This window comes from Mrakia frigida (assembly GCF_051309035.1).
Source record: "Mrakia frigida strain ATCC 22029 unplaced genomic scaffold BDY24scaffold_11, whole genome shotgun sequence".
Classification (NCBI taxonomy): Eukaryota; Fungi; Basidiomycota; class Tremellomycetes; order Cystofilobasidiales; family Mrakiaceae; genus Mrakia; species Mrakia frigida.
Window position 1 is genome coordinate 543,631 of NW_027481270.1, and position 21,730 is coordinate 565,360.

Sequence of the window (21,730 nt, forward strand, 5' to 3'; positions counted from 1 at the left end):
AGGGGAAGGGATGGAGTGGCTCGAAGCTGGTTCACAAACGAGCGAGCTTGGGTCCAGAAGTCGCCCGACTTCACTAACAATCTTCGCTGGTACTTTAAATCTTCTCAACAGCGAGTGGACGATCTGGCACTTCATATCCGGGTTTCCAATGCTGAAATCGGGACACACCGCGTCGACTTGAGCAGAGCGAGCTCAGATTCATCCCTCCTCCGCCCCTGGTCCACTCCCCCCTCCGACTTTCCCACTACACGACAAGCCAAAGAATCAAAAGCTTCATTCACCATATACACCTCTTTTCCCTCTCTCTACCCAGAAAATCACCCTTCCGAACGAAACGAAACCCAACGACCCTTCCAAACGAACTTGACGTCCGAAGGGTGGTTTAGGCGAGCTTCTTCCAGAGCTGGGGGATGGCACAGGTCTGCGATTGGTTTCGATGATGAGGATTGAGTTGAGTGCGGAGGAGGAGCGGTCGCAAGGTGGGTTGAGGTTCGAGGGGAAGGAGAGGTGTTTGGTTGGAGGAGAGCAGAGGAGGTGAGGCGGAGCGGGTGCGGGATCGACGGTGGTAGGAGTAGATGATAACGAGGAGGGAAGGACAAGAGAAGAAGATGAAACGAGAGAGTCAGCAAAGTGGGCAGACAAAGGAAGAAAGGGAAGGATAGCCGAAAGGAGGGAAAGCTCGGAACGTACATCGACACAGTGCATCAGCTGTTTCTCCCAATCAAACCCCAGCAAAAGCACCATCGAAAAGGTCAGCTTCAGCTTCTCTTCTCTCTCGTCCTCACATCTAGAACAAGAGCGAGCTCGATGGCTGTGAACGTACGTGGAACAACTCCTCAACGCAATCCTCTCCCTCCCATCCCTTTCCATCTCGGACCTTCTTCTCACAGTGCTCGAAGTGGGTCTTGGCGGGAGCACAGGCAGCGGTGGCAGCACACTCCTCTCGGATAGAGGGGTAGATCTGTATTGATTCCGTCGATGAGTTTGAGGGAGGGAGCGATGAGGAGAGCGAAGAGGGAAAGAGGTGAGAGGTGAAGGGGAAGGAAGGGAGGACGTCAGCAAACGAAAGCTCCTGCTGTTCATAGATCGGCTGAACTCCTTGAACCCTTGTCGTCTCCTCTGCAGGCAGCTCTACAGGTGCACAGAGCTCTACCTCGAGAGCGATCAAGGAAGAGGAAGGGGGACGATCAGAAAGGGAAAGCTGAACTCACGTCCTCAGGCTCCTCCTCCTCCTCCTCCTCGGCAGCAGGAGCCTCCTCCTCCTTCCCCTCAGCATCCTCAGTAGAAGCAACCTCGGTGCTCTCAGCGTGAGCACTGCATCGTTCCAGGCCAGATCGAAAGCGAAAAACAGAGAGTCAGCTTCAAAGTTGAACAGAGGAGAGCCAATGGCAAGATCGCCTTCTCTTCCCTCTCCCTTTCCTTCCTCCTCTCCCTGTTCTTGAACTCACGTTGGCATAACAGCCTCGAGGAGGGAAGCGAAGAATCCTTGCGACGAAGATTGCTCCTCGGCGGCGGGGGCGGTGGAAGTGGAAGCGGCGGAAGAGGACATTTTGGGAGGGAAGGGGGGAGGAGGTGAAAGTTGGGAGAGAAGGAGGAGTGCTCGGGAGGAGGAGGAGAAAAGAGACGGAGCCTGCTCGAGGTGTTAACGACGACAAACGACTCGACCAACTTTTCCACGAACGAGTATAGAAGTGAGTCCGGGTAGGCCAGTAGAAGGAGATCGAGACGAGATAGCTAACGAGGTTTTTGTTGCTCTCTGCAGACTCTCAGGATGTCTGTTATCGCACCTCCTCCGGGGTCGGGTCGGATTCTGACCATGGGCGTTCGTCTCTTTCTTTCTCCTCCTATGTTCTTCTTCTCACCTCTGCTGACCACCTTTGAACGATGCTCTCTACCAGATGCTCATCATCGACGAGTTCGAATACCGCGAACCCGACGGCTCTCTCAGTGAGAAAGTGCACGAGGAGCAGGTCCGTATGAACCAGCAGCTCTTTCCCCTTGTTGTTTCTTCCCACTGATCTCCTTCCTTTCCCTCGCTTCTGCTCCCTCGTCTCATGTGTCTCATGTCCTCTCAGATCGGAGGAGGAGGAACTTACGGTTCGCGGTCTCTTTCTTCATTCTTTCGTTCCCTTCCGCTCGAGCTCACTCTCCTCCCCTTCCTCCCTCTCTTCGTTCAATCGTCTCGTAGCTACCATCGCCTCCCGCCTCTTCCTCCCACCCACTCTCCTCGGAATGATTATCGACGTCGGAACCGACTTCCCACCTCGGATCATGGACGAGCTGCTCTCCTACGGCAGCGAGATGTGGCATTTCCGCGAAGGAGATCGATTGACGACGCGTGCGTTGAACATCTATTCGGAGGAGGTCAGAGGGTGAGTCTCCATCTCTCGAGGACCTTGATGAGCTGGCAGAAAGGGTGAAGGAGGAGTTCTCTGCGAGCTCGTCCGTCCTTCGTTCGCCCCTCGTTGGGTCGCCGCTCCCGCGTCCCCCCTCACGACACTCCCAAATATAGGAACCAAGCTGAAGCTGACATCTCCCCCTTCCCTTCTCCTTCCCTTGGAGATCTGGCCACCAAAGCTTCCGCTACCTTACTCCTCGAGCTCGAATCTCCCCCGTTCAACTCCCTTCGACACCGTTCGGAGAATCACCTCCCTCTTACGTTCACTTCGTTTGTTCTCCGCTGCGAGCGGCGGAGATCGTGAAGGAGTTGGATGAGCTGGAGTTTGTAGACTGTGGGAAGATCTGGGAGCCTATGCCTGTGAGTTCGCCCGAAGAAGAGGTGGAGAGGGTGAGGGCAGGAAAAGAGAGAGAGACGCGCCGAGTTCTTCAGCGTCGAGAGGTTGAAGGAGAGATGGACGAGCAGTTCTGACCCTCGTATCTTGCCTTTATCTCTCATCAAAGCCTGACTGTGTTCCTGCAGAACTCGAGAACCTCAAGGCGATCGGAAAGCGGATCACGATCCTTTCGTGCGTTCTTCTTTCTTTCGACCTCTCCCTCATCCGAATGGACTTATTGGCTGACCTTTCACCTTTTCTCCCTTCGACACATCTTTTTAAACCTCTATCTCACAGCCCAAATCACCTCGAAGCCCTCACCCTCCTCTCCCTCCTCCCCGATCCTCTCCCCGCTCCCCAACCCTCCTCAGCCGAAACCAAAGCTCTCATCTCCCTTGCTACCAAAACTCTCGCTTCCTTCATGTCTCCCGGAGGAACTGCCGTCGTTCGATCTGGCGGAGACGGAGTCTGCTTCTGCTCGAGCACAGGAGAGGGCGGAGAGGTTGGAGAGGTGAAGTGGGTTGAAGCTGTTTTCGGAAAAGACGAGCAGTCTAGGGTTATCGATGTTACAGGAGGTGGGAATGGTTTCCTGGGTGGGATGGGAGCTGGGTTGTTGATCAGTGGAGGAGATGTTTACGAAGGTGAGTGGTTGCTCTTCGTTGTTCGAGATGCGTCGTCGTCGCGTCCGAAACTGATCGTCTCTTCGCTTTCGTTCTTTTCTCAGGCATCCTCTACGGCTCGGTTGCAGCCTCTTTCGCTATTGAACAGTCAGGATTGCCGAAGATGCGCATTCGAGAGTCGGACGGAGAGGAAGCTTGGTGCGACGTTCAGGAGACGGGGCGAGAGAGGTTGGAGAGGTTCAGGGCGAAGGTAGCCGCGTCGTCGAATTGAACGATTTGTTGGAGGCCGCAGGGTTTGATTTAGATGGGATTATAGACAGTTGTTTACCAAACGCTGTTCGATCCGGTATAGATAAAGTGCTGAAAGATGGAGGAGAGCAGGAGTCCGACGCGACTAGCTCACTCTCTCTCTGCGACACCCATCTTTCCCCTTTGTTCTTGCGTTTCCGATACCAGAACCCTACTGAGCGCATATCTGCGACTTCTCTGCATCAGCTTCTTCGAAATAATCTTCTCCTTCAGGACGAGCTTCGTCCCTTTCTTCCGAGCGCAGTGTCGAGGTCGTTTCGAAGAGAGGTCGCCGACCCTCTTGACTCCAAACAACCATCTCATCCTCCTTCTCTTTCTCAGTCCAACAGTGCGAAGAACGATGGCAGCTTCCATATCCCAAGCGGATATCGAACAGGTCATAAATGTGAGTAGCAGAAGGACGAGGAAGGCGGAGAAGAGAGGAGGAGGGTGAGCTCCTCACGGGGCGAGGTCGTTGAGCTTCGTTCGAGAAGCTACTGGACAACCTCCTTGAGCTGGAAGTGATATTTCGCACGACCCAGACATCGTCAAGGGCCAAACGGATGCTGGGGAAGTGTCTGCTCGCCCTATCACTCCCTCAAAGAGCTGGTATGGACGGATGATGGCTGGTGTTCCCTCCTTCCTCTCTCCTTCCTTCACCTCCCTCGATCTTGATTTCGAGCTCAACCGAGATCCACCATCGTTCCCTCATCCATCCACGCTGGAAAATAGAGTATTATACTCAAAGCTAGCCAATTCTGCCATCATAATGCTGACCACACTTATCTTCTGCTCGTTCTCCTCCTCAGATCATTCAGCACCTCTACTCTCCGACCTCGAACGCCCAACCTCACGAGCAACAGGAACTCCAGCGGCAACTCGTCGAAGCTCAGAAATCGGACGCGTCTTGGGGGTTGATAGGTCCTCTACTTGGTCATCCTGTGAGTTTGACTGCTGTAGTCTGCAGAAGGAGGTCGAGCTCGGTTTTGAACGAGGGAGGACGAGCTGGGCTGAGGTTTGGGGAGTTGAAGCTTCTGGAAGCATTCCCGAACGAAGGATATCAACCGCAGAGACGAAGAAGATCTTGACTTGCTCTTTCAAGTGTGGGAAGAGAGACTGGAGCAGCTCAAGCAGCTGATGGAAGGAGACCTGAAGCTGACCTCGCTTGCTCTCCCTCCCTCTCCGTCGCAGGATCGCAATGTTCGGTTCTTCGGAGCTCACACCGCCTCTGTAAAGATCACTCGAGATTGGTGAGTGCAGTTCACTGCTCTGCCTCTCGTTCTCGCAAGCTGATCAGGTCTTCTCTCGTCTATCGCAGGGATACTCTTCCTGAGGAGCAACGAGGAGCTCTTCTCAACTCGATGCTCGAATGGACTGGGCAAACTGCTTCTCTTGGACAAGAGAACGCTGTAGTTCTTCGTAAACTCTTCGTGGCAGTACGTTCGTCTTTACCAGCGTAGGGATAAACTGTGGCTGATCTCGACCTCTTTTTTTTTCCAGCTCTCCTCCCTGATCATCCGCCTGTCGCCAAACTCGTTCCCTCATCCTCTCCTCACTCTCCTCACCCTCCTCACTCCCGCCCCTTCTGCAACGTCACCTCCGAGTCTCGCTCTCCCTCTCGAGTTCTTTCAGATAATCATCGAGGAGGTTTCCCGGACAGGTCTCATCGGCACGAGGAAGATCGAAATTCACGACGTGCTCGAGGAAGGATCGGAGGTCGCTGTCGGAAGCTGCCTGGGAGTTCTGAGGCGGTGGCTGGAGGATGGAGGTGGAGATAAGAGTCGACAGAGGGAGGAGGAGCTGAGTGCTGCGACGTCGTGTCTGGAAGCATGGATCGGGTGGGGGTTGAGCGGAGAGTGAGTTCGACTTCTTTTCCTTCGACGCGTCGACTTCACAACTGACCCTTTCTCCTCTCCCCATCAGACTTCTGCACCACTCCCTTCCACTCGTCATCGCCCTCCTCTCGCACCCCGACTCTTTCATTCAGGCTTCGGACTGCCTGCAGCAGATCTTGCTCGACTCCGTGCTCAAAGACGGTCGAGGCAGCAAAGTTCTCACCGATCCGATTCTCGCCTGGCTCCCTTCCGTCGCTGGCCCTATCGCCGAGTCCTGTTTCAGCAGTGAGTCCGTTTCTCTCTTTCGCTGTCTCGTCTGCATGTAACTCATCTGTCCTTCCTTCTCTTTCAGCCGGAGACGTCGACGAAGCCGCTCAGTCCCTCTGCAAACTCCTCGTTGCTCTTGGCGAGCACTCCGCCCACTACCTCGCCCTGAATCTCGCTCTTCCCGAAGTCCAAACCTTCTTCACCCTCATGCTCGGCTTCTCGTCGCTTCCTGGGTACTACGGTCTCGACGAGGACGTTTCTGAGGTTCGTCCCTTCCCGCTGCGTCTCATTCTCTATCGCACGACTGACTCTTACCTTCCTCTTCCTTCGCCTTCCCTCAGATGACTCTCGGATTCTGGTCCCTCTTCCAAGAAGCCCTTACCGCCTCTCCTCACATCGAAACCGCCGACGCTCCCGTCCCAGGGAACGAATGGAACATCGCCCTTCAGATCTTCGGGGAGCTCCTTCGACGGATGCGAGGGAAGTGCGTCCTTCCTCGAGACGGAGGAGGATGGATGAAGGATCAGACCGACAAGTTTAGAGTGTATAGGAACGACGTTGGGGACACTTTGGTCACGACGTGAGTCGCTCCTTTCCTCGTCCGTTCGAAGACGCGTCTCTTTCGACTGACGCGATTCCCTTCCTTTCTTCTAGGTTCTACGTCTTGAGAGACGAGATGCTCTCTTTCCTCATCAACTCTCTCGCCTCGGACCTCTCGTTATCAGAGCCTCCATGGGAGGAGATCGAAGCGTCGCTCCATTGTCTTCGAGCAGCCCAAGAAGCGGTTCCAGAGGACGAGAACACCTTCCTTCCTCGCTTCTTCTCGCCAGAGATCCTCGGTCGACTACCTACTGCCGGAGATAGTCGAACTCGAGCTACCACTCTCGCTCTTCTCGGTGAGTCGTCGTTCGAAACCCACAAGGGACTGTTCTCGAGCTGATCACCTCTTTTCCTCTTCTTTCAGGCGACTACTCCTCCTGGTTCCACGCCCACCCTACCCACGTCATCTCCGCCATCTCGTACATCGTCCCCGCTCTCGACGTCCCATCGCTCTGCACCTCAGCAGCTCAAGCTCTCAAGACGCTTTGCGATCTCTGTCGAACGAGTTTGACGGGTCACATCGGCGAGTTTGGAAGCCTGTACGGAACTGTCGAAGATCGAATCGATGTAAGCCGACAGATCTCTATCTGAGCTAAGGTTCTTTGTTTGACCTTCTCCCTCCTTTCCCTCTTCAGCCCGAGGAGAAGGCAAAGGTTCTCGAGGCCATCACGTCGGTCGTTCAAGCTCTCCCGCCGATGGATGCTGTCGAGCCCGTCAAGGTGAGATCCCCTGCTTCTGCCCTTGCTTGACTCTACTTTCTCTGACCTTCCTCTTCACCGTTTCTTCTGCAGTCCATCGTCGATCCCATCGTCAACAAACTCCTCCACGCGCTCTCCCTCTCGAATCAGGTTCGCTCTTTCTTCGTCTACCTCTTGTCGACCTATCTTTCTGACACAAACTTCTCTTTTGTTTGGTTGCAGCTCCCCGCCGAGGCGAAAGCTCTCTCGATTCAACAGGTCATCTCCCTCACCGCCGTCGCGAAGGGACTCACTCCTCTCGACGACTTCGACCTCGAACCGGAAGCAGAGGAGCAGATGTTCCGAGGAGACGCTGAGAAGGCACGAGCCGACCCAAGACTCGTAGAGCTCAGGACTCGGATGCTCGAGGGTATCGCTCGGATGGTAGAGCTTTGGAGCACAGACGGAGAAGTAGCAGATGTGAGCTCGACGCGTCCTTTCTTCCTCCCTCTCCCCCCTTCTCATCTCACGCTCCCTTCCTTCCCTTTTGTCCAGGAAATTTCCCGCCTTCTAAAATCTATGACCACCTCCACCACCTCCCCAACCCTCCTTTCCCTCGACTCGGAACCGCTCATTCGTCTCGTCGCCTCAGCAGCAGAACGGAACCTCAACGGAGTGTGGCTTTCGCTGGCCGAGATCCTCGTCGGACGACTCGCTCCTCCGCCTGGCTTCGGAATCTCGAACGACGCAGGGAGTCAGAAAGCTCAGAGACTCGTTCGGGAGGTCGCTGGAAGTATGATCTGGGCTGGAGCGAACGTGCTGAGTGCTGGACCGGAGGTGATGACGAGCGTGAGTTTTTCGACGCGTCTTTCGTCCTTCGTCGCTGATCGTTCCTCATTCTCTCCTCCCTTTGGTCGATTCAGCATCCCGATGTAGTCGAAGGTCTCTTCAAGTTCGCTGGCACCGTGAGTCCCTCTCTCTCTCTCTCTCTCTCTCTCTCTCTCGAACGCTGATCCTCCCGTTTTCCTTGACTTCTCTCCCCAGGTCGCCGCCCGTTTCCCCGTATCCCTCCTCGCTCCACCCCACGAGGTTCTCGACGCTATGATGCAGCTTTCCATCGTCGGCCTAGGACTCCAAGAGCGCTACTCCATCCAAGCTGTCACTGGATTCCTCGTTGGTTCCCTCCTCTTTGCATCCTTTCTCCGTTTCTCATCCCCCTTTTTTTTCTCCCACCCCACTAACCCCTTCTCCAACCTCCTCTTTCGCCTCTCGCCTCACAGACAACAACCATCTCCCGCTCTCGCTCCCCCCAAGACCTCCTGGAAGCCTTCAACATCGTCCTCCGAACCCACGGTCACTCAATCCTCCAAGCCATCCTCTTCGGAGCGGGAGGTCACTGCCCGAGGAGTGTGATCCCCCATCTGGCGGAACTTCTGGCGAGCCTTGTAGCGAGGCTGCCGGAGCTGTGTGCGGCTTGGTTGACGACGATTTTGAGCGTGGTGAGTCGAGGACGGGAGAGGGAGACGAACGAACGAGGAGAGAAGAAGGAACTGACGAGTGGTTTTGGGTTGTGTAGGAAGGATTCCCGGATCCGAGAGCTACGGCGAAGGCGAAGGAGAAGTTGAAGAATGCGATTTTCAAGTGAGCACTCTGTGTTTCTCGCTTCGTTCGAGGAACGACGAGCTGATCTTCTCTCTCTCTCTTCGCCAGAGGTCGAACGACCAGGAAGGCTCGTTACCGACATCTCTCACTCTCCTCCTCTCCCAACCCCAACTGACTTAATTCTCTCTCACTCGCCATCAGGTCCGAGAAGCGCTCAACGAGTTCGCCTTGGTCTGTGAGTGTTCTCTCGAACGACGCGTCGTCGTCTCCTTTCCTTTCCGCTCCCTCGTTTCTTAACTCACTGACGCCCCTCCTCCTTGCGATGATGTATCTCAGCTCGAGGACTCGAAGGGTCAGCCTACGCTGCTTCTGCACCTCTCTAGTTTGCGATCTTTTGTCGAGTTCAGAGGGTGAGTTTTGGTTCACGAACCTCCCTTCTCGTTCGAACGAAGCTGACGACTCTCTCTCTTCTCTTTCTTGTGTGCGTACAGGCGCTGGTCGTCGTTTAGGGCTTTTAAGAGAGGATTTACGTAAATTTCGATTTCGGTTTACAGAAGAAGGAAAGAGGGTGGGGAAGGGCAGGAGAGAGGAGCTGAAACACGGTCGTCGCCATCGTCCCCTTCCCCTTCGCCTGCTCTTCCCCATTTTGTTTACTTTAGATCTCTCCTTACTCCTTACTACCACTCCGTATCCTTATAAGGAGAACCCATCAAGGCAAAAAAATGAGTCTCCGCTCCCGTTCCTCTTCGTCCTCAAGCTCGCCCTTCTCACCTTTTAGCCCAGCTCCTCGCGGCTTCATCTTTGGTTCCCCAACCCCCTCCTCGACCTACTCGCTCGAATCCACTTCCTACACCCCGCTCTTCACGCCCGTTTCTCCTCATTCCAAGTACCACCAGAACAACAACGATACAAGACCGCCTCTACCGAGTCGAGCTCAATCGCTCTCGTTTGGCCAGCAGCTCAAGAACGGTTCGAAGCTAAGGAAGAAGAACTCGACGAGAAGCGTCGCTTCAACAGTTATGTCTACGAATTCAGCACCACCACCATCAACGCAAGGAGGAGGAGAGGAAGGGAGGTACTTTGGAGGAGGAGAGAGGGAGAGATACTGTGAGTGAAATGGGAGGAGAAGGGAGGGAGGGGAGGGAGGAGAGAGGGGGAGGGAGAGGAGGGGAGGAAGCTGAGCTGGGAAGAGCGGTATAGCAGTCAGGGGAAGCGAGGTCAAGCTCTTTCTGGCTTTTAGAGACGAGCTTGGCTGGACTAGCTCTCGACTCTGAGCTCTCGAGAGAAGAAACGAAGGGCAGAGCAACGAGGACGACGTCGGTCTCGTCTCGTTCCGTCCCTCCCTTCTCTCTCGTCTTCGATCCCGAACCTGCCTCGTCACCTACATATCTTCTTCTCTCTATATTTCGAGCTTCTAAGCTGACTCTCTCTATACACATCGTATTCGTCTTTCAGCTCTCGACTCCCCACCAGGACTCCTTCCCGATCAACATCCTTCCTCCATCTCCTCCCCTTCGCAACATTCCCATTCAGCATCCCAAACCTCCCAAAGATCAACAACCTCCAATTCAACCGTCACACCCTCTACGGACCCTTCCACCTTTTCTTCTTTCTCTTTGACTTCCAACATCCCTTCCACAAGCATCACTCCTTCCTCCCCTCAAACCCCTCAACCTCAACGACCAAGCATGACCGTCCTCCCACCTTCCTCCTCCAACTCGTCAGCTTCGACGTCCAGACCTAGCATGGACGGTGGCAATGGGAGGCAAGCAAGCTCGAACGGGTCCTTCTCAGCTGGACCGTCGACTTGGGGAGCAGCAGGAGGAGGAGGAGGAGGAGGAGGGAGCAGACAGAACTCGGAGACGGGCTTGATCATCGGGGCGCCTGTGCCTATAGAAGGTGGGATGGCTGGAGGAGCAGGGATGGGGATGGAAGCTGCTTCCATGTCGAGTGGAGGTGGGATGCCGTTGCAGTTTGACGAAGGGGTGCTGAGGCAGTTGTGTGATTTGGACGTGAGCTCGTCCTTTCCTCTCCTCCCTTCCTTCTCCTCTGTTTCTCGTTCGAAGAGCTAACGGACGTGTTGTTTTGTTGTGCCACAGTGTGCTCTACCACTCCTGACGGATCGGATCAAGCAGTCTTTGGCTTCGTGTCGGGTGAGTTCGAGCCACGCTGAAAGGAAAAGGAAAGAGAGAGGGAGAGAGAGCTAACGACGAGATTTGGCTGTTGGGTTGAGTATAGCAAGTCGCCTTGTTCTTCAAGTCCCGAGCGAGAGTGGAGGAGTCGTATGCGAGGTCCTTAGGAGAGATGGGAAGGGACTTGATGGATAACTACAGTAAAGGGGATGGGAAGGCTGGGTGAGTCGAGTCGACGTCTCTCTTCGAATCGAGGCCTTGCTTCGACGCGTCTCCCTTCCTCCGTCTCTCGAACTGGAAGGAAAAAGAGCTCGAGCACCGAACTGACTACCTTCCCGTTGTCCTCCTCGGTCTTTGCTCGCCATCGTATCGCTCCAGATCCTTCCTCAAAGCCTACCAGGACACCCTCCGGATCCACGACTCGCTCGCCCAGCAGAGGCTGAAGTTTGCTCAGAGGTTGAACGAGATGGGAGAGGAACTCAGTCATCTGGCCAAGGAGATGGAGAAGACTAGGAAGCAGGTGAGTTTGGGTTGAGACGATCCCTTCTTCGTTCGAGGATCGGAAATAGAACGAGGGCTGAGAAGGAGAAGAGACGCGAAGCTGATCGTGTCCGTTTGTTTTTGGGTTCGGATTCGAACAACAGCACAAGGACACTGGGACGAGATTCGAGAGGAACCTGCAGGATGCGGATCTGACGATGGAGAAGGTGCGTCTCTGCTTTCGTTTTGCAGCTTTCGAGCTCACGTCTCTCGTCCGCCGCTCTCAACTGACCTCTTCTTTCCCTCCTCTTCCTTCCCTTCCTGCCATCTCTCTCCCTCTTCTCGTTTTATCCCCGTCCCCAGGCCAAAGCTCGCTTCGACACCACCGTGGAAGAGCTCGAACGGATCCTGATTCTCAAGGAAGGAGGCAACCTCAAGGACGCCGGCATGCACAACTCGCCGGGAGGACATGGACCGGAAGGGAACAGGAAGAAGCTTGGGAAGGCGATCGGGAAGGGAGCTGGGTTGTTTAAGGGGAAGAACCCTGCTCAGGTGAGTGAGACGACGAATGAGTGGGATCGAGGTTGGACGACGCGTCGCGATCGAACGACAAGTAGATGAGGAGGACGAAGACGAAGGGACCAGGAAAGGTGAGAGCTGACTTTTGGCTTCGGCTCGTTTGGTGTCTGCAGATGCAAAAACAAGAAGACGATGTTCGTCAACGGATGTCCCACGCGTCGGACGCGTTCAGACGAGCCGTGCTCGATGCTCAGAGCGTGAGGCAGGAGTACTTCAATTCCCAGTTGCCTAAGATCCTTCGAGTGAGTCCCTCTTTCACTCTTCTGTCATCTTAGAGCCGATGAGAAGGAGATGGAAAGACGAAACGCTGACCTTCTCGCCTCGAACGACAGCTCCTCAAACAATGCGCCGACGAAGTAGATCTCGGGACTCAGTACCACCTCTCGAGATACGCCTACCTCTACGAAACGATGGTCCTGCAGGAGGGAACGACCTTGGCTCCTGTGGAAGGACTGGATGGTGGGCCTTCTTCGTCTCTTATTTCGTTCAAACTTGACGAGCTGACTCGGTTCGTTTCGGCTCCTCTCTCTTCGTTTCGTTGTTGTTCCAGCGACCACCTTGGGACTCAAAGCCGTAGCCGAGCAGATCGACAACCGAACCGACTTCAAGCTCTACATGCAAAACTTCATCGTCGCTCGAGGGAACGTTCCGAGAGGTCCGAGGAGGGAAGGGTTGTACGAGGAGGGTTATGTGAGCTCCTTTCTTTGCTTCCTCTTTCTCTCTTCTCCCCGCCTTTTCTCTCATCTGTTCGTCGATCACTGACTCGCTCTCCTCGTCCGTCTCCGGTCGTTCTCTTCGCTTCGTTCCCCAGCTCCCTCCCCTCCCACCCCACGTCCTCTCCTCCTCCCAGAACTACAACAACGGGAACGGAAACGGAGCCGAGGATTCTTCTCGGAGCTTGAAGGCTACCTTCGGAGTGGATCTGACGGATGCGATGATGAGGGACGGGGATGAGGTGCCTAAGATCTTGGAGGTTTGCACGGAGGCGATTGAGAGTAAGGGTGAGTCGAGTTTCCTTTTCGTTCGAGACGGTTCGAGTGGGAAGACAGATGCTGACTCGATGGATGCTTGATTATGGTTGGGTTCGGTTCAGGTCTGACGACGATGGGGATCTATCGACTCTCTGGAACGACGTCGGCGGTTCAGAAGCTGAAGGCTGCGTTCGATCAGGGTTCGTCGCGTCCCTCTCTTCCTCTCTCCTCTCTCGTTTTCCTTCTCTTGAACTGACTATATTCTTCCTTTCTTCTCTCCGAATGATGCTCAGACGTCGACTCGGTAGACCTCGACGAGGACGCCTGGGCTGATATCAACGTCGTCTCATCCACGCTCAAACTCTGGTTCCGAGAGCTTCCCGATCCGCTCTTCACCTACGCTCTGTACCCTCAGTTCATGGAGGCTGCTCGTGAGTACGGACGACTCGTTCCGAGGGAGAGGAAAGGGAGGAAGCGAGAAAGCTGATCGCTTCGTTTCGGTTTGGTTTGCGTTGAAACAGGGACGGACAACGACCGACTTCGTCACATCCGTCTTCATGAGCAGGTCAACGAGCTACCGGATGCCAACTACGCTGCTCTCAAGTACTTCATGTCACATCTTCACAAGTGAGTCGATCGTCGTATCCTGTTCTCTCGAGTCGACGAGAAACGAGGACGAGAACGAGGACTGACCCGTCTTCTCTTCCTCCCTCCCTTCCCTCCCCTTCCCACTCTCCCCTCAGGATTCGAGCCGAAGAGAAGACCAACCAAATGTCCGCCTCCAACCTCTCCATCGTCTTCGGTCCCACCCTCTTCCGTCAACCGCCAGAAGGAGGAGGAGGAGAAGGCATGACCATGGCGGACCTGATGAGCTTCCAGTGCAAGGCCGTAGAGACCATCCTGTTGAAGTACGAGGACATCTTCATCTAAGCTTCCTTTCGCTCGCTCTCTCTCTTTCTGTCTTTTGCTGGTGCTTTTGGATGGATCTGCTCGACCGGACCCTCTCTACATCTCTTCGTTTTGCTTTCCCGTTTCGTCTCGTTTGACTTTTTGTTTCGCCTCGCCTCGCCTTCGTTGTTTACCTCCTTAGGTTTGATACCCCCCCTCTCTGTCTCCTTTCGCTCTACTTGCGGTGTTTGCTTGAATCTTGGATGGACGCTCTCCCTGCACTCTGAAGAAGAAGAGAGAGAACGAAAACGAGACGCGTCGAGCGGAGTGTCGCCTTCCTGTGCAATTTGCGACGATCACAGCTTCCGAGTCTGGTTGAAAACTTCGGCTTCCGAAGATATATCACGGAGGCTCTAGAGATCGCTCGACTCGGAAAATCTTCTCCGTTCTCTCGTTCTCTCGAGATCCATCCGTCCTCGTCTGAGTCGTCTCTCAATTAACTCAACTCACCTCCCCCTTCACCTCCCCATCAGCTACCCCTTTCACCCTGCTCCTGACTCGGCTCCCCTTGTTTGTATCCTCCGACATAATCTCAGGTTCGCGTTCTACCCAAAAAAAAAAGAAAACTTCTCATGCGTCACCGCCTCAGAGTCGAAAGTCCGCTTCCTCGGCTCCTCTTCCTTTCTCCTCCAAACGCTCACTCGCTGCATGCTCTTCTCGACGACCAAGTCGAGTCACTCGTACATCCCTTATCACCAAATGGATCCCGCCATCGCGAGACACTCGTCGGAGATGAATGGAGATGAAACAAGGAGAGAAGAAGAGGGATACCACGTCGTGTGAGTCGAGTCGCCTTCTTTTTGGGCTTCTGTTCGCTTCTCTCGCTCATCCATACTGATTTTCGAACTTTTCTGCCCTCTCACACATCAGTCAAGTACCTGGTGAGTCTCTCGATGCACTGAAACGCGAAAGAGGGTCGGATTCGACGAGCTGACTCGCTTTCCACTTCCAGCTTCAGATCAACCCACCTCGTCCGCTCCAGGCAACACTCCCCTTCTTCAAGATCACTTCAAGGATAAGCCTGAGCGTACCACTTCGAGGGAGAAGAGGGTTCAGCATGCTCCTTCCGTCTGGACTCCTGCAGCGAAGGTATGTCGACTCGACTCAGCTTCTCCCGACTCGTCCCCTCGGAGTTCGAGCTCACCGCTTTCTTCCTTCTTTTCGTAAGGTCTTCATCTGGAGTATCTCCCTCTTTGCCGCTTCTACAGTCGCTCTTCTCATCGCTCTCGAGATTATCCAAGCTCAGCACACACAGCTCGCACCGAACGTCATCCTCCAACCTCTCACAATCTGCAGCGAGTTCGTCCAACTTTCCTCCTCTCTCTCTCCTCTTCGAAGGTCTTTTGCTAATGCTCTTCGATCAGACTCTTCCTCCTCGGCTCAGCTTACATGGCCGTCAAGTCTCAGAACATGGTTGAAATTATAGCCGTCGTTCTGTTCAACATCTACCTCGTCGTTTCAGGAATCATCGAGGCGTCTCAGCGAACGAGTGTCCTGAAGAACGAGAACCTTTACGGCAGGACTTCGACTTCGATCCTCGTTCTACTATGGATCATTCCGGCTATCGATCTTCTGTTCCACGCTGGAGTGGACTGGTCGGCTTGGAAACTGTATAAGGAACTTGGCTGTGAGTTTTTTGACGCGTCTGGACATTGAGCTCGTTTTGAGGCGACTGACCTCTTTGATCGCTCCTTTTTGCAGGGACGGCTTACAAGAGGGTAAGCTAGGTTTTTAAAAAAATTGATCTGGGGGTAGGAGCTCATTCTTTCTGCTTATCTTCCCCAGGTTTCAGCAGATCTCGGACTTCGTGAGTCGCGTCGTTTTTCCGTCGGGTCGTTAGACGTTACTCAACGTCTTCTGATCACTGCTTTGACCTATACTGTTTTCTCCCTGCAGGAAAACTCTACCAGAGATACCTCATCTTCTCGTCTCTTCTCCTCGTGAGTGGACTTCAACGAGAAGCGTACTTGAAACGAACGCTGACTCGGAATCGACGCGTTTCCTTTCTTTCTCTCCTTTTCTAGTTCGCCACGTTCTTCGCCTGCGCACAAGCCTACGTTCTTGCAGCGACTCGAGCGAGGATTACCATCACCGTCCTGCTCGAGAGTGCTACGCAATGGCTCGTCGGACATCCCGTCTTCTGGGCGACCTACCTCGTCGCCATGGCTCTCGCTTGGTGGTCAGCGAAGAAGGAGAAGGCTGTTGGAATGGGAATCTCGATCGCTCTTCAGGTGAGCATCGAAGCCTTTCAGCCTACGAAGAAGACCGGAGCTGACTGTGGTTCGTTCTCTCGTCGATAGCTCGCCTATCTCGGCTGGTCGATCCGTATTGTGGTCGATTTTGGGCAGCACCTGTGGGCCTGGTTCAATCTGCCTGGGGAAGCTGCTATGCGTCTGTTCAAGGAAGCTTTCAGTGAGTTTCATCAGCGTTCCTCCGGACGTGCTCAACTTGACTGATCGTGCTCTCGTTTCCTCAAGTGCCTCACAAAACGGCGAGTCGACTTTTTCGATTCAAACCCGACGCTTCCTGACAATCTCCGTTGTTTTCTACTCTTCACAGCTCTTCCAAATCATCATCGCACATCTCGTCTTCCTCGCTACGCTCTTCTACACGGCTCTGATTTGGAGAGGGTTCAAAAAGGGCCTCAAGGAGATCCGTGAGTCTTCCTTCTGTTTTTCCTCTCTCGGGATCACTGATTCCTCCCTTGTCGTACCTCATCTACAGACGCGAGAAAATCCAACCTGCGTGGAAACGAAGTCGATCTGTCTCTCGAGTAGCTAAAGAGGGTGGAGGGATCGAGGCTGCTGCTCGACGACGACGATGGACGTGTTTCCTCTGCTTTTCTTCCATCTTCATCTTACGACATCTTCCTTGTTTTGGGTATGCCATGAGCTAGCCTAAGTTCCTATTGGTCGCAAGTTTACAAGACGAGCTCCCTCCAAGACGCGCTCAACCTCGACGACCGTCACGTCCCCTCTTCTTCCCTCTCTGCCACCTCTCGTAGCCAGTACCACTCCGTACTCATCCTCTCCTCCGTCTCCATATCCCAGTCGTCCCTCCGAGAAGGTAACATCGCTCAAGCTCTGTCCGTCCCCTCGCTCTCCCGTCGAAAGAACAGCCGGGAGTTTGACGAGTTCGTTTGTTCGGTGGAGAGGGTAAGAAGGAAGGTCAAACGAGAAAGTTGAAAAGTCTTCCGCTGAGCCTGTTCCCAGGAGCTTCGCTATCGATTCCTTGTACATCCAGAGTCGAAGGAGGAGCGTCGTGCGATCTTGAGGCAAGGAGGAAGCGAGAGCTCGTCGTTCGGAGGGAGACAGCTAGAGAAATCGACAGAAAGAGAACGACGAACGATCAGATCGAGTCCGAGAGTCGAAACATTCTCCAGAGACAAAGATCAAAAGCAGAAGAAGGAAAGGACGAACCTGATCTTCCAAAGCCTCGACGAGCTCGTTCGCGTCCTTCATCCCCTCGGGCAAACCTAACCTCATCACGTCCACTCCTACAGCTGAATTTGGGCCTCGACTCCAAGCCATAACGACCCAGTCTCCATCGTGAGAGACGTTGTAGTCCAGAGGAGGGTCGAGGACGGGGGAGGCCTGGTTTGAACGAGAGCAAAGGAGGAGAGGGAGGAGGAAGGTGAGCTCGAGTTTGGAGAGAAAGAGGTGCGATGGGACGAACGAAGGAAGGTCTGCCGTGGGATCCAGTTTGGAAGGTGATCGTGGAAGCCTCGACGTATTCTGTGAGGGTGCTCAACAGGTAGAGAGGAAGGAGTCGACCGACGAGACAACCTGAAGAGAGGGAGAGGACGGGAGGAGGAGGAGGAAAGTGGTGAGCTCGAGCTTTTCCTTCTTCCTCTCCCTTTCCTGGCTGGTTTCTTCGACTCACGAAGAGCATCCTCGCGTCTCTTGAACCTTCGTATCCGACTCTGAGACGTGTTGTCGAGCAGTGAGAGGTAAGAATCGAACTCCTGGAAGACAGGGAAGAGGGAGGGAGAGGGAGGGGGTCAGCTTGTTGAGCTCGGATCCAAGGGAGACGTTGAAGACGAAGCTGCTTACCTCTTCCGAAGGGCGGAATGCTGATAAATTAACGGCTACGATGGACATCGCATGTCAGAGAAAGGTCTAGATCGCTTGAAAGACTCTTGAGAAAATGTTGTGATGGGTGAAGGGGAAGAGACGACGACGAAACCTCCCTCTCCCTTTCCTCTCCTCGAGGTTTCCCTTTAACTTCCACCATCTCCGAATCCACCCTTCTCTTCTTCTTCTCTCGCGAGCAGACTTCAGCTCCTCCCTCGACCCTTCATCCGCCCAACTCTCCTCTTCGACTTCAACTCGTTCCCAATCGCTCCCAATCAGCTAGGATGGACTCCCTCTCCTCCCTCACCTCCTCCCTCCCTTCTCCGACCATCTCCACCGGCTCCACGCAGGACCTTAGCATTCCAGTCTCCAACTTGCTCCTCTGCGAGTACTGTAGTCGATCTCTCGCCAAGATTTCTCGATGTGCTAGATGCAAGCTGGTTTCCTACTGCTCTCAAGCTTGTCAGAAGAAGGTGAGGTCGCTCGACGTCCACAGAGGCTCCAACCCTTTGAATCGGCTTCCCTAACGCTTTTCTATCTTCAAACTCGCAGGATTGGAAAGTTCACAAGCTCGTCTGTGGATCCTCGACTGGGAGGAAACGTCTTCCAGGTGATTTCTTCTGATTCCTTGCAGATTGAGCGACGAAGAGAAGGGGACTGATCTCCCTTCGTCTCTCCTTTTTCGCACAGATCTTCCCATCGAAGTCCTCGAGAGGATTCTCAAGTACACCTTCCTTCGAAGATCCAAGCTCACTCCCTTCTCGGATCCCTTCCATCTCAACGGAACGTCGTTCCTCCTCCTTCTCTCCAAAGGGTTCCGAGAGCTCTGCCTCCCCTTCTTCTACCACACCCTCGCCATCACTCGTTCCTCTCACTACGCGGTGTTCTTTGCACCTACGGATGGTATATTCTCTGCTGGGGAAGTCGGAGAGAAGAGGTGGAACTTTGTGAAGGAGGTATGTACGTCGTTCGATCTGTCTTCTTCGCTCTTTAAGAGACGTTGCATTCTCCCCTTCGGCTGACCGTCGTTCAAACACTCTCGCTACCCTTTCTCCCTTCTTTACCTACCCCAGCTCGCCCTCGTCCGTGGAGCTTTCCCTCCTCTCGTTGACCCACCTCGAGCCGTGATCAACCCGCCCCTCAGCTTCTGCTTCGTCGACCTCACCATCCCTTCCAGACGAAACCTCGAGCGCGTCTGCCTCTTGGAGCCGCCCAACAAACTCGCCGAGGACATCGAAGCAGACCCAGCAGTCCAGAACCTCATCTCTTCGGTTCAGGCGGATGATTTTTTGAGATCGCGCACGAGGAGTCGCATCTGGAGGTACAAGCAGTCGGGAGGGTGGTCTGAGGAGTCCATCAGAATCGAGGTCGATGAAGTGTTGAGACAAGAGGTCCTAGAATCGATCAGCGACGAGAGGGACAGATTTTCCGTCCGTCGACTCCTTCCTTCGCTTCGACCCATCGCCTACCAGGTCTCGACGAGTTCGTTGCAGCCGATTCGACAGTACCTCCTCCCCGTGGATCGTCGAGCTCTTGGATCCTACACCGAACTCTCCCTCTGCTACTCCCCTTCCGTCTGTATCGCCGAAATCTCTTGCCTGTATGGCCTCCTTCGTTGCATCGCGAGCGCTCAAGCCACGTACGGCCGGGCTCCTCAACTTCGTCTGGACTCGGTTCCTTCCTCCGTCTTGTTGGACTTCAAATCGTGGCTGGAGGGATCGAAGAGGGATCGAACGGGACCGTTGTCCTCGCGAGAGTGGAGACTCTTCTCGTGGACGAGAACCTTCGTTTGGGAACTCGAGGACGGGACGTCGGTTTCGATTACCTCGCCCGTGAGTCATTTCTTCTCCCTCAAGGCGCGTCTAATTGAGCGTACTCACCCTTCTTCGTCTTTCTTTGGATCTCTCAGATTACCGAGGGGGCCTAGCTTGGCTTTTGCTCGAGGGAAGAGAGTGAAATTCGAAGAGTGAGTCGCGTCCTCGTCTTTCCTCCGCCCCGCCCGTCTTTTCGACTAGAAGCTGACTCTCTTCCCCTTTTATTGTTTTCTAGATGCGAGTAGATTGATGACGACCTATGCTTTTGACGACCATGATGATTTTTCTGCTCGTTGTGCGAGGCTGGCGAGGAGTCGGGCGCGTCGACGGCGAAGTCGAAGTTGATTTTCGCCTCCTTTCAGCGGGACTCGAGGTCCTTCTAAGTCTACAGTCGTCTACAGTCATATTTGCGAGGGTGCGTAGATTTTCTGAAAGGCTCGCCCAGCGTAGACGCCAAAGGAGAGATGAAACGGAGCGACCCCTCTCCGGCCTCTCTTCCCTGTCTTCCTTTCGCTATCTGCTCTACCTTTCCTAGGCGCTAAAACGATTATACTTGATTCTACCCTTTTTCTTTGGATCTTCTTTGAGCTGAGAAGGGCATCGTACTAGTCTCTAGTCTTCGACCGTCTTCAGTCGACGACGCGCCTTCACTCCTCGCTCCCTTCCTCTCTTTTCAGTCCCGACCTTCTCTCCTCCCCCTTACCTCCGTTCCGTGGATCCTCGAACACATTTGCGCACGAAGATCCTTCAGCCCCCGAGAGAAGAAGTCATGCAAGCGAACGAAATGAACGAAAGAGCTCCGACACGACGCGTCCCCAACCAATCTCCCTCCTCCTCCCCGCGCCTTCAACTACATTTCTCTCTCTCTCGCTCTCAGCATGACCCTCCTCCGATCCAATCCTCTCCCTCCCCCTCTTCTCCTCCTCCTGCTTTCGCTCTCCCTCTTCTCCGTCCTTCTCCTCCTCGTCGTTCCAACCCCCTCCGGCGCCTCGTCTCTCGAACACCTCCTGCCTCAAGCTCTTCGTCCCTCAGGCCGTCACCCCCACCACTACCAACCTCTTCACCTCTTTGATCCAGAACTTAACGCTTGGGCTTTGAAACCGTTCAGGAAGTCGAGTGAATTCACAGCACCTGGGGAGGAGGAGGAGTGGGAGAACGTCGAGGGAGGAGGAAGGTTGGGTGTTTGGGATTTGGGAATGATTGGGTTTGTGTTTGTTGCTGTGGCTGCCAGTATGGTTCTGAACGAGAGGAGGAGGAGGAGGAGGAGAGGGGTCAGAGGAACGAAGGGGAGGCTGGGTGGGGGAGAAATCTGAATCTGAAACGAGGGAGGGAGGGAGGGAGGAGAAGGTGAGCTCGACTCGATTCAGTTCTTCCCTTTCGCTTCGCCTCCTCTTTCTCTGTTTCAACCCTGACTCTCGTTCTTCACTTCCTATACTTCAGATCTGTAGACTCTATAATTCGCCCCCTAATCATGTCGCCGCTTCCTATGAACTCGTCCCAGCGTTCAAGAGAGAGAGAGAGAGTACCGCCTTCTCGTCCTCGTGAATCTCGAATCCCTGAAGAGGTTCTCCAGCGTGGCCTACTCTTTCCTCCCCATCAAAGAAAGGTGCGCCACATTCCCCTACTATACTTCCTCTCCGTCTCCTCAACCTCCCCTCCGACCTTCTTCTCGAAGTTGTCGGAGGAAGGAAAAGCGGGAGGACGCTTCCTCGTTCTCAGTTCCAAAAAAGCTCGAAGCTGACCTTCTCCCTTCCTTCCTTCCTTCCCCTCCCTTCCTCTCCTTCTTGCAGTTATCCACTCCTAGTATTGCTAGATCTCGCACCTCGGTCCTCAGGGCCGAGCAGTTTCATGTGATATCGCGGTGAAGAGGATGGTGTAAGACCATACCGTGTTCTCTTTCCTTAAAGTGTCGCTTGCCGTCTGCTACCTTTCTCGAGGTCTGGGGTTAGAGAGCCACGAGGCTCATAAAGTCCGTCCTTCTCATTGTCCTTCGGGAACTAGGGAAGGGCGGCCCGTACGGTCTGGACATATCTCGTAATCCATGTTGTTTTTCGTTGTTGAACTTTGGGG

General features: G+C 54.3%; 8 protein-coding genes across 8 annotated transcripts; 6 read left to right on the forward strand and 2 right to left on the reverse strand.

Moving 5' to 3' along the window:
• Positions 1-255: 255 nt before the first annotated feature.
• BDY24DRAFT_385775 (cytochrome b-c1 complex subunit 6 family protein) lies at positions 256-1,575 on the reverse strand. The gene is made up of 5 exons (XM_076640012.1): positions 1,449-1,575; positions 1,212-1,314; positions 824-961; positions 691-708; positions 256-421 (listed from the first exon to the last, which is right to left on the reverse strand). Exons 1-5 carry the CDS (start codon positions 1,547-1,549, stop codon positions 383-385), a joined length of 399 nt encoding a protein of 132 aa, XP_076497756.1. The 5' UTR covers positions 1,550-1,575; the 3' UTR covers positions 256-382.
• BDY24DRAFT_385778 (Ribokinase-like protein) lies at positions 1,576-3,829 on the forward strand. The gene is made up of 9 exons (XM_076640013.1): positions 1,576-1,691; positions 1,763-1,822; positions 1,899-1,970; positions 2,076-2,097; positions 2,189-2,372; positions 2,578-2,758; positions 2,902-2,966; positions 3,072-3,415; positions 3,499-3,829. Exons 2-9 carry the CDS (start codon positions 1,772-1,774, stop codon positions 3,663-3,665), a joined length of 1,086 nt encoding a protein of 361 aa, XP_076497757.1. The 5' UTR covers positions 1,576-1,691; positions 1,763-1,771; the 3' UTR covers positions 3,666-3,829.
• Positions 3,830-4,065: 236 nt separating this feature from the next.
• On the forward strand, positions 4,066-9,427 carry KAP122 (Kap122p). The gene is made up of 22 exons (XM_076640014.1): positions 4,066-4,415; positions 4,492-4,623; positions 4,874-4,932; positions 5,001-5,118; positions 5,183-5,538; positions 5,606-5,802; positions 5,870-6,048; positions 6,126-6,364; positions 6,439-6,680; positions 6,749-6,951; positions 7,020-7,103; positions 7,176-7,232; positions 7,305-7,541; positions 7,617-7,910; positions 7,985-8,026; positions 8,106-8,234; positions 8,342-8,560; positions 8,638-8,702; positions 8,772-8,790; positions 8,865-8,898; positions 9,000-9,073; positions 9,155-9,427. Exons 1-21 carry the CDS (start codon positions 4,302-4,304, stop codon positions 9,044-9,046), a joined length of 3,066 nt encoding a protein of 1,021 aa, XP_076497758.1. The 5' UTR covers positions 4,066-4,301; the 3' UTR covers positions 9,047-9,073; positions 9,155-9,427.
• A 1,197-nt stretch (positions 9,428-10,624) lies between these two features.
• BDY24DRAFT_339243 (GTPase activating protein) lies at positions 10,625-13,755 on the forward strand (the record flags this gene model as incomplete). The annotated part of the gene is made up of 14 exons (XM_076637358.1): positions 10,625-10,675; positions 10,763-10,816; positions 10,902-11,017; positions 11,174-11,315; positions 11,440-11,502; positions 11,639-11,827; positions 11,968-12,096; positions 12,187-12,313; positions 12,405-12,544; positions 12,666-12,855; positions 12,948-13,025; positions 13,119-13,256; positions 13,347-13,452; positions 13,569-13,755. The coding sequence occupies 14 exons, from the start codon at positions 10,625-10,627 to the stop codon at positions 13,753-13,755; spliced, it is 1,710 nt and encodes a 569-aa protein (XP_076497759.1).
• Positions 13,756-14,353: 598 nt separating this feature from the next.
• BDY24DRAFT_440557 (uncharacterized protein) lies at positions 14,354-16,433 on the forward strand (the record flags this gene model as incomplete). Its single annotated transcript, XM_076644530.1, has 11 exons — positions 14,354-14,552; positions 14,644-14,654; positions 14,726-14,862; positions 14,942-15,072; positions 15,138-15,400; positions 15,475-15,491; positions 15,559-15,580; positions 15,670-15,713; positions 15,798-16,004; positions 16,074-16,185; positions 16,333-16,433. Exons 1-11 carry the CDS (start codon positions 14,422-14,424, stop codon positions 16,431-16,433), a joined length of 1,176 nt encoding a protein of 391 aa, XP_076497760.1. The 5' UTR covers positions 14,354-14,421.
• A 218-nt stretch (positions 16,434-16,651) lies between these two features.
• BDY24DRAFT_385792 (4'-phosphopantetheinyl transferase family protein) lies at positions 16,652-17,933 on the reverse strand. The gene is made up of 5 exons (XM_076640015.1): positions 17,826-17,933; positions 17,656-17,737; positions 17,449-17,558; positions 17,193-17,366; positions 16,652-17,087 (listed from the first exon to the last, which is right to left on the reverse strand). The coding sequence occupies exons 1-5, from the start codon at positions 17,871-17,873 to the stop codon at positions 16,671-16,673; spliced, it is 831 nt and encodes a 276-aa protein (XP_076497761.1). The 5' UTR covers positions 17,874-17,933; the 3' UTR covers positions 16,652-16,670.
• On the forward strand, positions 17,934-19,773 carry BDY24DRAFT_440559 (uncharacterized protein; the record flags this gene model as incomplete). The annotated part of the gene is made up of 5 exons (XM_076644531.1): positions 17,934-18,319; positions 18,399-18,456; positions 18,537-18,802; positions 18,920-19,678; positions 19,756-19,773. Exons 1-5 carry the CDS (start codon positions 18,131-18,133, stop codon positions 19,771-19,773), a joined length of 1,290 nt encoding a protein of 429 aa, XP_076497762.1. The 5' UTR covers positions 17,934-18,130.
• A 752-nt stretch (positions 19,774-20,525) lies between these two features.
• BDY24DRAFT_440560 (uncharacterized protein) lies at positions 20,526-21,717 on the forward strand. The gene is made up of 2 exons (XM_076644532.1): positions 20,526-20,890; positions 21,451-21,717. Exons 1-2 carry the CDS (start codon positions 20,539-20,541, stop codon positions 21,462-21,464), a joined length of 366 nt encoding a protein of 121 aa, XP_076497763.1. The 5' UTR covers positions 20,526-20,538; the 3' UTR covers positions 21,465-21,717.
• Positions 21,718-21,730: the final 13 nt, after the last annotated feature.